The sequence below is a fragment of the Saccopteryx bilineata genome, chromosome 10 (assembly GCF_036850765.1).
Source record: "Saccopteryx bilineata isolate mSacBil1 chromosome 10, mSacBil1_pri_phased_curated, whole genome shotgun sequence".
In the NCBI taxonomy this organism is placed as follows: Eukaryota; Metazoa; Chordata; class Mammalia; order Chiroptera; family Emballonuridae; genus Saccopteryx; species Saccopteryx bilineata.
In genome coordinates, this window is record NC_089499.1 from 5106879 (window position 1) to 5120126 (window position 13248).

General features: G+C 45.6%; 1 protein-coding gene across 7 annotated transcripts in view; it reads right to left on the reverse strand.

Moving 5' to 3' along the window:
• Positions 1-13248, reverse strand: part of DOCK3 (dedicator of cytokinesis 3) — a 257811-nt gene that overhangs the window by 86204 nt on the left and 158359 nt on the right. For all 7 annotated transcript variants that reach the window (XM_066245908.1, XM_066245906.1, XM_066245904.1 and 4 more), the window contains exons 15-21: positions 7190-7314; positions 5620-5782; positions 4962-5068; positions 4357-4528; positions 3916-4013; positions 1681-1764; positions 547-647 (exon numbers count right to left, since the gene is read on the reverse strand). In XM_066245908.1, the coding sequence (XP_066102005.1) occupies positions 547-647; positions 1681-1764; positions 3916-4013; positions 4357-4528; positions 4962-5068; positions 5620-5782; positions 7190-7314 (850 nt within the window). The remainder of the gene's footprint in view (positions 1-546; positions 648-1680; positions 1765-3915; positions 4014-4356; positions 4529-4961; positions 5069-5619; positions 5783-7189; positions 7315-13248) is intronic.

Consider the following 13248-nt stretch of genomic DNA (forward strand, 5'->3'; position numbering starts at 1 on the left):
GAAGCAACCTAAGTGTTCATCAATGGATGAATGGATAAATGAAATGTGGTGTATGTAAATATGCATACATACATACAATGAACATTCTTCAAGCTTTAGAAGGAAGGAAATTCCGATATATGGTATAACATGGATGAACATTTGAGGACATTATGCCAAGCAAAAAAAGCCAGACACAAAAAACAAATATTGTATGATTCAATTTATATGAGGTACCTAGAACAGGCAATTGAAAGAGACCTAAAATATATCAGTGGTTGCTCAGGGTCTGGGACGGGGGAAATGGGGAGTTTGTGTTTCAGTTTTGTAAGCAGAAAAGGGGTCTGGGGACGGATGGTGGGGATAGCTGTACGACAATGTGAATGTACTCGAGGCCACTGAGCTGTACAGTTACCAATGCTTGAGACGATCAATTTTATGTTATGTGCACTTAGACACAATTAAAAAAATAAATGAAGTTAAAAAAAAGTCGACAGAATGATTGGTGACCTTTCCTTCAGCCTCTTTCAAACACACATCCTAATAATGATGCCAAGTGGAACTTACTTGTATGCCAGGGCTCCAGCAAAGTGCTTCTGGATGTACGTGTCCATTACAGGCCGGAAGTGGAAATACTTGATGTCTCTGAGCAGGTTGATAATGAATACCTAGGAGAGATGTAGGGTACCAGGGCTCACTAGAGGCCTCAGACCTGACCCAGCACAAAACAACTCTTGCTTCTCAAAGGAATGGCCAACTCAGTGTTTTGTCTAGTGTTCCCCATGGGCAGTGAATGTAAGATTTCCATTCTGTGTCTGAATTGCTGTCTTACCTGTTCTGTTTCTACTCCCTATCCAGACTTGGGGCTCATCTGTCTGTTCCAGTGTTACTCTGAGCCTCTTCATAACAATGCCAGGTGTACAATATGAACCATAGGAAGACAAAATACTTGTGTAGTGGCATAAATACTGTCGCATCTCAAAAAAGTTGGAAAAAAGAGGAAAAGAAGTACTGCCCTAGGAGCCATTAGCCTATGAAAGGCTGTGCCCTTCAGAAATGGGGCTGGTTGGCCAAGGAAGTGAGGAAGAAGAAAAGCCAAAGGGGACAAACTAGGCAAGTGCCATTCTTGCCTTTGCTCCCCATCTATCAGGTAGACTTGGAGTATCTGGTTCTCCCTGAATATACAGTACTCCTCTGGGTCTGGATATCGTAAGCAGAATACACTCAATATTCTCATCACTGCCCATTCTCACTACGCAACCTCCTGAAACTCTGGCTCCCAAACAAATACACAGAGGAAGAGAGTGTGATGCTCAGACCAGCATGAGTGGGTTTCTGCTTTTCCTGGTGGTTATAGTCAACTTTTTAAGTGGAAAAAATGGATCATCTGGTTTCCTGTATTAGTCTCTGGGCCTTTTGCTGGTATAGGCCACTAGTTTGGGGGCCAAGCAACCCTGCAGTAGTAATGATACTGAGAAAAAGGACTACAGAGTTGAGGTCTGGACCTGACCATGCTGAATTCTTCAAATTTGATCTTGTAGGGATCTACCAGTAGGTTGCCTGGTCTTCTTGGGTGATACTTTTTAGTCCCTTTTCTCTTGGAAACATCCAAACCTTGTGCTGACTCACTGTAGAAAGTTATTTCCCTTGTTTAAAAATATGTGATAGGAAAAAGGAAAAGCCAGGAAAGATGAGACTTACCAAAGACTGAAATACCAACAGGCCGTATTTCTCTGTATTATCATCCAAAATCACAAAGAGTGTATCTAAGATGTCCTGCAGAAACTGCAAGAGCACAAAAATCAAAGGGCTCAGCTCTGAGGATCTATACACATGGTCAAACTTCCATGCACCAATGAATTTACCTCTCCCAAAACAAAGTCAAAGATCTACAATCTCAAACCATCATTTAAAAATAATCTAATACCCATCTCCACTCAGCTAAGAGGCAACTAGGTAGACTTGGAGTGTTTGCTTATAGCCCAAAGGAACAGAGAGAGGCTCTTCGTGTTGGATTGGATAAGTGCTAACCTTCTAAGGAAAGAGCAATTAACTAAAAAACTTAGGACATCCATATAAGAACAATTTTAAAACCAAGACTATCTAAGTGATATTGACACCAAATTCATTTTGAGAAAAAAAATAGCTCGCTTATCTGGGAAAGTCCATTAATCCCATGCTCTCTACTGTGGCCTAATTCCACAGAAGGCATTTGGATGGGGACATGGCAAGCTAGGCCTTACCTACGGAAACTATGTTTTGATCTAGAAATTAGTATCCCAGGAAAGGGGAGAATGCAGCTGGTGAGCGATGTCAATGAGAGCAAATGATCTGGAAGTCCTGTTTTGGTTTTTTGTTTGTTTGTTTTTTAAATTATGTGCCTTTTTCTTTCTAATATGCAAAATCCAAGGGAGAGAATAAATTTGGATGCTAGTAGTTTTTAAAAATCAAATGTAACATTCTGTTGGCTAAACACAATTTAATAATACAATGATAATAATTTCTTTCAAAACAATATAATGTGGGAGGCATGGGCAGGGATGTGAATGGCCAGGGTTGGCCATGGGGTGGTGACTGTTGGTGCTGAGTGATGGATATACTCCTCTGCCTACTTTTGTGGAGGTTTGAAATCTTCCAATAGAAAGTGAAAACATTTTTAAAATTGCTAGTATATTCTTTTCACATTCTCTTCTGGATGGCTTGAGACAAATTATTGATGCTAAAACTACATCTGCTGATAGAATGTGCTCTTGTGAGGAATACAAAAACTTCAGCTCAAAAAGATCACAGACTTTTCTAATACCTTGTATGTTAACTAGATAATATTTTAATATGGTATTTTAATGTTCAGAAGGAAAAAAAATACTCTGAATATAAATTCATCTTAAATTTCAAAAACTAGTATTAGTTTGTTAAGAGACCTCTAAAATTCATGATACTCTGCCCAGTGAATTAAAACAAAGTTTATACAGGTCTTCATAGAAGTCCCCAGGAGGTACACAGACTGTAAAAACATCCCCGATTTGGAGACACCATGCTGTGTATCATGGAGTCAGTGGAGCTCTGAAAGGAGGTACAGGCAGTGCACTGCTGACTTGATATTTGCAACACAGAGCTAAGAATGCTCATGATGGACAGGCAGCCTTCTTGAGATTTCGTCTCTTCCCTATATTCTGCTGTTCTTGCTGATTACCAAAAGCACCTCCATTTTCCTCTGTGGAGTTTAGCCCACTGTGTAGAGCCCACTGGCAGGCCTTTCCCCAGCAGAGAGTACCTGGGGGTTTCCTGAGCTAAAGCCAGGCGGGACGACACTCTAGCAGTGCCAAGAAGCTCCCCAGAGGACAGCCAGGGCCTGCTCGGCCCGCAGGTGGGAAATGTCACCAAGGTCCTTGGGGGAAAAGCAGCGGAGCAGGGAGGGAGGAAGTTTCCCGAGGAGGAACTTGCAGTGAGAGACTGGGCAGAATCAGCTGCTGTAGGCTAATGAGGCGGATTTAACATTCTTCTGGAGAATCAAGGGAGTGGAGCCGGAAAGACATCAGGCTGGGTATATGGTGTGAGGGTCACAAAATAAGGAAGATGAGAAAGGCCCTGAGAAAGGGAAAGGAGGGCCCAAAGGGATGCAGGCAGCACAAGCACGGGGACCGGGTCTGAGGTGATTCTGTACTACTGCCCTTTAATTATCATTTTGCTTTCTTGAAAGAAAAATAAGCCGAAAAGTAGGGTTTAAATATAGTTTCTAAAAGGTAACAAGCCTGATGTGATAACTACTTTTAAAGAAGCTAACTTAAAAAAAAATTTAAAACCTTTATTCCTACTCATCTAATTCTGTATTTCAAGGAATGGTCTTGGCGGCTTCCTGGCAGATGTCAAGAGGCAGTGAGGCCTCCTGTCTGGAGTCCTGCTCAGGCAGCACGTGTGAACTGTGAGGCACCATACCTTAACAATCTCCTCCCCGCTGACATGCCGCAGCTGGCCCAGGATGTCCATGATCCTGTCTGGAAAGGCCTTCCATTTCAGCAGAGCAAGGAGGTCCACTAGAAAGCAAGCCCGAAGGACGATGAATCCTGGCTATGCCAAGAACAAGCAAAGCCTAGACTCTCTCAGACATGGACAGGTGGGAGCTAGAGGAAGAGAAACAGCTGCGCGTGTCACCACAGCCCCCCTGGAGCTGGGCCAAGGCCGGAGGAAGACACATCTGTGAACTCTGGACGTGCACTCTGGGGAAACTCGGCAAACCTCATAGGCTGCTACTGCCAAATGACCCCTTCAGCTTTGGATGGAAGGAGTCCCCTCGCTGTGGCATGACAGCGATACTCTGTCTCCCTCAACACACAATCAGGACAGGGAGGGCAGCACCCCACAGCCGCCCTCACCTACCGTTCTGGGTGAGCTTGGTGGAGGAGAGCTGCGTGGAGATGAAGAAAGACTCTTTGGTGCTGCGCTGGAAGATGAGGCTGGAGGGGATGTTCGGGCAGCCGTTGTAGTCCTCTTTGCAGCAGGGCAGGCCCAGGTACAGGGCATGGTTGTTAAACGTGCTATTCTCATCACACTACAGACAAAAGTAGAGAACACGAGTGTTTCCTGAACCATGCCGTGTAAAATTTAGGTCCTAGGGGATTTCTGGTTGATGTTTGCACTCTGTCCAAACCTCCCCAGAAGGGTCTTTTAAAGAGAACATGGCAGGGCACGTGGCCTCCACTTAGTGGGCAGGAGACCTTAGGTGACAGCTGACAGAACTCTGATCTTAGATAGCAGGCCGCAGTGGCACAGAGGGGTGCTAACAGACTTCCACCCCCAGCGGAGGGGGAGGCTGGAAACAAAGGAGCCCTGGGCACTGCTTGTGGGGAAGGTAAAAGCCTGCCCGCAGACGTCCTGCTGTCACCCACCAGCGTCTGAGCCTGGACCCCGGCAGGCCTGAGAGCCAGGTGTGCGAGTGGCCTCGGGAAGGTGAGGGCTGAGGAGAGAGACAGTAGGCCCCATACCTTGTACACATAGAGCTCATGGATGTCATCGGACAGAGTGGTACCATCGTCCCGCATCAGCGGTGAGAATGCAAAGCCAAAGAGTTTCTTCTCCCCTTTGTCCTTTGCTGTAATCAGAGCCAAGTGTTAGCTGTTTTGTGCCCCCCCACTTTGCTTTTTAAATTTACAAATCCCCATGCTTGTCACCGATGCTCTTTACTTCTTTGCCCCTTACTTTCACTACATGAGTATCAGCCTGCCTGCAGAAATGATGAGAAATGTAACGACTGCATTTCCACACATTCCTAGGTACAGAAAGGCTATCTAGACCCAAACAGAAACAAAATTGCTAGTCTTGATACGCCAGATGCTTTCTAAGAGCAGTTTAAGATGCACAAAGGAAGTAAGTACCCGAAGGGAAATGACACTGGCAATTGCCCAGTGTCTGGGTCAGACGCTAGAAAGAACCAATACCCGACCCCATGGTTTTAAATCACTGTCCAAAGAACAGCCTCTGATGACTTCCGATCTCTGAACTGGCTATTTCTTCACAACTTCTCATTTTCTTGCCCCAATAATAAGAACCCTCTCAATTCTGTTCCAGAGAGTCAAGAGAATACTCAGATCCTCAAAAACAAAAACAAAAACAAAACAAAATGTGGAGAGACATCTCACTCACTGGAACAATGTCTGAACTCGAAGCGCAGGTGGGAGCCACGGAAGCGGTCGATGGGGACAGGCAGCTTGACAGTCTCTCCCCAGCGGGGACTGTTACTGTGGTAGAGCACGAAGGAGTGATAGGAGCTCCTGTTTGGCTCTCCTGAACCCAAGCTGATGCAGTCCTAAGAGAGAAGCAAAATAAGGTGCCTTTCCTGAAGGGAGCCCTGGACTTCGCTGTCACTGGGACACTGTGTCCTCCGTGCAGGTCTCATTTCCCCTCATCAGGAGAAAGCTACACGATGAGAAACCTCACTTGGCTTAAATTCGGTACTTTGGGAACTGAATGTGTAGGTGGTATGAGAACGCAGCAGCGACAGTGCTTGCTCCTCGTGCTCCTTGGGGCAGAGGGCGGCTGAGTCGCATCTGAATCACTGAGGTGGACACGGTGGACTCCCCGGAAGAAGTCAACTGTACATGGCACACTGCCGGGTGAGGACGATGATAGGGTTCTAAGGTGGAGAGGGACTGTTTCCTACCTGCCTTAGCACTGGCATTTTAGGTTTCCCTCAGCTGACTGCCCTTGGATGTAAACAAGGTAGACCAGATTTAACTTGACCCCAGTTTCCAAATGTTGCCATTCCCTGGAGGACAGGAAGCTGAAGGCCATATACACTCAGGAACAGTGCCCCCATCTGCACAGGGGTGATGTGACACCTGACATCTCTGCTGACCTCAGTAAGATGTCCATGCCAACAATGGACATGCATTAGCCCTTAAGGTGGATTTTTAAAATGATAAATCATTGTTGTGACTACCGTTTCAACGGTCTCCTTTATTTCTTTCTGGCTTTGGGATATAATTTTGGCTAATTTTACCTTTTCCTTCTGTAAAGTGTGGATGATCATTCTTGTTCTGCCTCCCTGAGAAGGCTGTTGTCAACATACATAAGCCAGATCTATAAAAGACTGATTTGCTGTCTACCAGCTGCTCTGCAAATGATGGCTTGTGATTTGCCAGGGACTCACCGTGACAAGACTGAGGGAGAAACTGACACTGACAACAGAGAAACAGCACGCCGGGCCTGCACTTCTCATGAAGAGTGACAGAGGGTCCCCGTAGTGCACTGGCTGAAAGTAATCTTTCCGGGCTTGAGCTTGCCTTATCATGTAACTTGATATCAGCAAGGGAGTACCTAAGTCTCATCCTTGATGAAGGTGAAAATATAATTTCCTGTATTAGCTCAAGGAACAAAAAGAGTGGATCTAGCACCGTCACTAGAAGCATGCACTTTGGTGCTAGGCAGAAGGCAGAAGGAACAGGTGGGGCAGAACTAGAGGGAACAGATCTAAACTGGAGTAGGAAGGAGTCAGGTTAGACACAGAAAGAGTTTCTAAACAGGCTGTCGACACTGGACGTCATTATCAAAGCGTGCCTAGGGCTTCCTTGAAGAAAGGAAGAGACAGAGAATGCATATGGGGTGATCTGAGTTAGTCCTGCCTGAGGACAATGGGTCCCTGGACAAAGTCCACAGTAGTAGAAGGGTTATTTCAGGATTAAACCTTCATTGCAGACCGGCTGGTAAGCCTTACCTTCAAGATTTCTCCATCTGCATAAAGCACATACATGGTCACTTCAATATTCTTTTGTACACTCTTTCCCCCTCTCTCGAAATCCCCCTTCTCCAGGGTTAAGTACAGGTCATTGCGGATATCGCCTGTGGGGAAAGAAATATCATGTCTCCATGACTGCAGAAGCCACACTGTCCCATTTGAATGGAGGACCAGGCTAGCAATCGGAGCCTCCGGGGTTCAGGTGGGTGCTCAGGGCATTCCAAGCTTGGTTAATAACAATGGACATCCTACCAGTATCGGTGGAGCAGGACTCAGGTTGCTCAGCCATGTGCTCTCTGGGTCTGAACTCTGCAGCGCTGACCACAGCATGTGCGTGGTGGGCAAGGACAGGAAAGGGCAGGGCAGGGTACCCTCTCAGACTGTGGTGGCTGCTCAAGGTCTCCCCCTCCAGGAGGGCAGCTGCGATCTCAGCCTCCCACAGGGGAAAGACTTGAGAATCAACTTTGATCATGTCGTGTCTATGTTCTAACTAATCCTTTCTCCTTTCCCTCAAAAAGAAAGTTTCTTTTTTCTTTTCTAGGTTTTCTTTTTGCAACCCTCAACCCTTCTGTGTCTGACCGGAGGACACACTACTTCTTTCTGGAGTGCCAAGCAGAGGTCACCTGACTACGGTCAGCTTTTCTCCTTTGTGTTACAAGTGCTCTGGGAGCAGGCGACACCCCTCCAGAAGCACACGTGCTGAAGCACGAAGGCACAGCCTGGCGAGCTCTTGCTGGCTCCCCTGTGTTCTGACTCCAGCCCATGCTGCCTGCGTCTGCCGCTAGAGGCAGGCAGGAGAGGCTCCAGCTGCCAGGCCCGAAGGACCTAAGTCACACCTGCCTCTCTAGGGGGGATGGGATTGTCTGTTCTTGTAGGAGAAGAGCTTATTTAGGCTGCTCTTAGCTTCCAAATCTGCAACATAATGAGTTTTATTTTAACTTTGTAAAGTAGGGCTTTTGACTTAAAAAAAAAAAAAGAAAAAGAAAAAGAAAAAAAACATAGTGAAGACTGTGGGGGGAACTCTCCCATGGAGGAAAACAGCAAAGGAAAATAACTGAGGCCAAAGTGAAGATGTATCAGCAGCCCGAAGAAATCAATTAACAGATGATGAACAATTAACTTGCAAAGCAAGCCAATTCAGAAGCCAGACATTCTTTCTACTTCATTTCTTAGAAAAACTGGCACATCTAAATATGCTCATTACTGGAAACACAATGACATAAACAGGTTTTGTTTTTGGTTAGCAAGTGAGCTTTCTGGTTTGGAAAGATAATGCCATGATGGCCTGTTTTCTAATTGTGGAAATGTCTGAGCATCTCTTAAGTGTGACATAGCTACGGAGCAGGACTGGCATGTCTATTGGGCTTTTGAGGTCTTCATGACCAGATCTTCTGTTCTTCAGGTTACCTTCCTATCCCTAGTGCAATTATGGTTATTTGGTTGTATAATGAAGCTTTCAAAATACTTTGGCTCCAGTAGGGAAGAGCAACCTATAAGAAGAAATTAATTGTTCTCTGACAGCCCAGAGGACTTTTTCTTTGTGAAAGCCATCTTGTTCCCCAAATAGCCCTGAGGCTACCAAGCAGAGAAGGTGAAAAACGTGTTCTGAAAATCACACACCAATGCCACTGCTGGGTAGTGGGGACGGTGTCTGTCCTTGCTGTCTGTACAGACTTTCCTCTGAGTAGAACCACTACTTTGAATTCTGATGAGTTTGGATGTCTCCTTTGGACATCCCAGCTTGGGTCCTCATAGCATATCATTAAAATAGCACTCAGGTGTGCAAGGGAGGGTGACGAAGGCAAGCAAAAGGAGAAGGGAAACTCAAACTCATCAGCTTGTTACTGTCAGGACAGAAGCTGACAGAATAAAATCAGTCCTGAAAGTAAAACTCAAAGTTAACTGGAAACTTTACTATGGGTTAATGCTATTATAATGGGATAAATCACAGTTGGTTATATCTCTAATTTTTTACAATTGAAACAGACATCTCAGACCCTTGTTTTGATGAAAGCCTTTTAATTACACATTAGCTTTTCTATGAAGTTTAAATCAATATCTAGGTTGCTTTGGCAAGAAAGTGAATAGTCTGGAGCACTGTTTTTCCATCAGTATCAGTCTGCAAAAGAGTTAACCACTCTGAGGGTGCATGGATGGTTAACTTTTTCGCAGACTAGCACGAGATTCCTGGCGGACCAACACTGGTCCGTGGGCCGGCAGTTGGAAACTACTGGTCTAGAGAACTTTAATGTCTAACCTGGAGAATAGGTGCTTTGATTAAATATTACCTTGGTTTAAACCAGCACTCTGTGGAAGTTACTCTCAAGGAAATCCACATGACTTTAAAAAGCAGATGCTGCTGACCCGTAATAGTATTCTAGCTTATACAAATATTTTTAATTTCTGTGGCTCTATCCACAAGTTGACCATGTTCAGTAGAGTTAGTGGACACAATAAACATGCCCTTCAAATGAAACATTTCAAACTTCCTAGCCACATATGATATTGAATATGAAGACAAAACTGGACATTGTCTTGGAGATTGATAATGACAGAATATGGGCTGTGTTGCTTTTAAGAGTGATATCATGGTTTCTGGGCAGCTCCTCTAAGGCATTCTAACCAAAAGGTCAATTTCAAATGGAGGCCTGATGGCCCTGGCCAGTTGGCTCAGTGGTAGAGCACTGGCCCAGTGTGTAGAAGTCCCGAGTTCGATTCCCGGCCAGGGCACACAGGAGAAGCACCCATCTGCTTCTCCACCCCCCCTCCTTCCTCTCTGTCTTGCTCTTCCCCTCCCACAGCCAAGGCTCCATTGGAGCAAAGTTGGCCGGGCGCTGAGGATGGCTCTATGGCCTCTGCCTCAGATGCTAGAATGACTGGTTGCAAAGGAGCAACACCCCAGATAGGCAGAGCATTGCCCCCTGGTGGGCATGCCAGGTGGATCCAGTTGAATGCATGTGGGAGTCTGTCTTTCTGCCTCCGACCTCTCACTTCAGAAAAATACACACAAAAAAATAAACAAGCAAATGGAAGGCCTGAGCTATAGATTCCTACAATACTCATTCTTTAAAAATTTTCTACTTAAACAGAATGCCTTTTGTGACCATCTAGCTGAGAAAATTTGTCATACCAGTAACTGCACCTTCTGAATTACAGACTGAAGTAGCTTGATTCCATCAGATATTTGGCTGCTCTTTATTTGGAGAGCAGACCTGCCTAGACTAGGGCTGTTCTCAGTCAGAACAAATAGTAGGCTGCCTTATGTGTTTGCAGATGATGGCCTCAATTTTGAGAACAGCACTTTGTGAATGCTAACGTGCTGGGCCTTCTTATCAGAAGTTCTCTGGGGGAATCACTTCAATCAAGCTGTCCACTAACTCCACTGAAACCAGGGGAAAACCTAAGGGAGGCCAACATGAAAAGTTCCAGGCACCAGAACGCGGAGGTGGGCTAGAAAGAAGCTGATGAAACTTGGCTGTGGGTGGGAGGAACTTTTCTGGGGGGAGTGGGAGGAGGTATTCTTGAGGGCAGCCCCACCTCCCTCTGTTAGGTGTCTTCTGCTACCTAAGGACGGCAGAGCATCCAGCGACATCAGCAGTGCCTCACATCTCCGAGCACTGAGTGCTCAGTCAACACGCAAGACAGTTTCTTGAATGGGAAGGTGAATGAATGAGGCTGTTTTGTAAGAGGGCGTGGGAATAAAGAGTCTTTGTCCCCATCAGTTTTATATAGTAGCCAATGCCAGGCATTGGTATATACCACTGTGCGTCAGGGAACTAGGGACTTTAAAATAGGCAGGGGTTGGCACATTTTTTTCCGTAAGAGGCCAGATAGTAAATATTTTAGGCTTGGTGGGTCCCACAGGTCTCTGTCACAAGTTCTTTGTTTCCAAAAGCCTTTTAAAATGTGTAAAAAACATTCTTAGCTGGCAGGTATCCAAAAACAGGCTGTTGGCCTAAGGGCTACAATTAGCTGATATCTGGCTTGGTGTGTTTATGTGTCGAGAACAGCTTCATTATGTTGCAAGGTAAAAAAAAAAAAAATCCAGATTCCTCTAAGTCAACACAAATGGCTCCTGGGAAAGAGCAAGATTATGAGCCTGAGGCCATCTTATTACATCAGATGTTGGCCCAAAACATGCTGGGGTCCTCATGGAGGGAGAGGTCTGAGAAGGAAACAGTGCTTTTCAGCCACCAGAAACCATCAGAGCTGGGGAACACGCTGACCGAGCTCATCCAGCAGACACAGATGTCAGCCTCAGTGACCAGGCCTGATCCTCTGAAGACCTGCATCTTAGTACACAACTGGAGAAACGGAGCTCACGATGTGTTTGCGGGTCTCTCTGAGAACAGTCTCCGTAGAGGTTTCAGAATCTCCAGGGTCCAGCTCAGGCACCAGAGCATCTGTTATAGCAACCTCCTGCCAGACATTCCAGGCTTACTTGGAGTTTTGGAGCCACACTGTTTGGCCTCTGAGAATTCCATCCCAGGAGAAATGGTCCAGGAAAGGTGTGGCCACTCAGTTATGTGTTGTATTCATGTTCCTTCATATAAATTATACCACAAACCACATATTAGTAGGATTTGGGTTCAAGGATAATAGTATTTAATACTGTATTATAGTAATACCTTGTCTACTTCTGGATAGATTGGAAGGGACTTTGTGGATAGTGTTTTCTTTCCCTTAAGACCACATTAAAACTAGAACTTGCTCTTAGCAGACATAGCAGCCTACTTGTGATGGTGTTAATTCTATCTCTTGGCAGAATGAGGGTGAAGTCGCTTGACAACATTCATGGAGATGTAGAGACATTAGCAACCATTCAGTTTGGAAAGTGTAAAGAATATAGCCTGATTGGGCTGCAGGTGGGGGCCATGACCCCCTCCTCCCTTAACTGGACAAAGGGACACCGACAAACTGGATGTTCCAGGTCACTACCCCTGGGCATCCGGGTGACTAACCTGGGTGTGGAAGGTCCCCTAGCTTACTTATGGTTAATCTTACAAAAATTTCTGGAAGCTACATTCCCCCCCCCCCCCCTGTAAGGACCACCAGCCCCCACCCTCAAATCCCCTATTTAACCCGATCTGTTAGAGAACTGGTTGCTGACCTGTCTTAGGAGTTAGCCCAGCAGATGACCCCCTAACAAACTTTCCTTAAAACCTGAACTCAGGTGTCCTCCTTCGGCCGACCTTACATACCAATATTTTATTTTGTAGTTGCGTAGTAGCGTTATTTTGAGGAAGAGACAAAAAAAAAAAAGGAGAAGGGAGGAGGAGGAGAGGGGGAGGAGGGGGGAGGAGAGGAGAGGAGAGGGGGAGGGGGAGGGGGAGGAAGAGAAAGAGGGCCAGGGGAAAGATGAAGGTGGTAGTGGCGACAACTCTTGGGAGGATTTTTTTACAGTATACATGAAAGATGGGTTCTTTATTTTTCTAACCATATCTTCAGTGTCTACTGATTTCTACTGTTCCAAAGTCAGTGACATCCCCTGCTCTAACAGGACGACAGCAATGGGCACAGTGACTTCACTATATTTGGTTATTCTTTTCTTGGGCTAATGATGTGATGATCTTCCAACCTGCTGTGGACCAGATGTGACCATTCCTGAACTATTTCTTAGATATATTGCCAAAGCCGCACTTGACACTCAGACCACAGTCCTGTGAATTATTTGTGGTAAGTATTATACTTTCATCACTCCCCTTGAGCAGAGCTTCTTTCAAAACTCATGTCTCTGCATGTTTGCCCTTTGTGTGAGATGCGTCCAGCAGAGCTGGAAAGAGAAGCTTCTCACCTTTCCAATGCTCTGTGGCTTGGAATAGCCTATTCATTTTCTTTCAGTGGGAGTGGTTAATCTGTCCCATAAAAATCTTTCCCTGTAGCTCTACACCTAGGGCATGTTAAGGTTTTCTAAACATTCCGACAGGTTCTTTACCTCCTCAGATCTTAATGATCACCCGAAGTAATCTAGGCTGGGCCGGTAGCTTCTCTTCTTACGTCTGGTCAGCTACCCCAGAAGGTGAGGCTGATGAAGGATT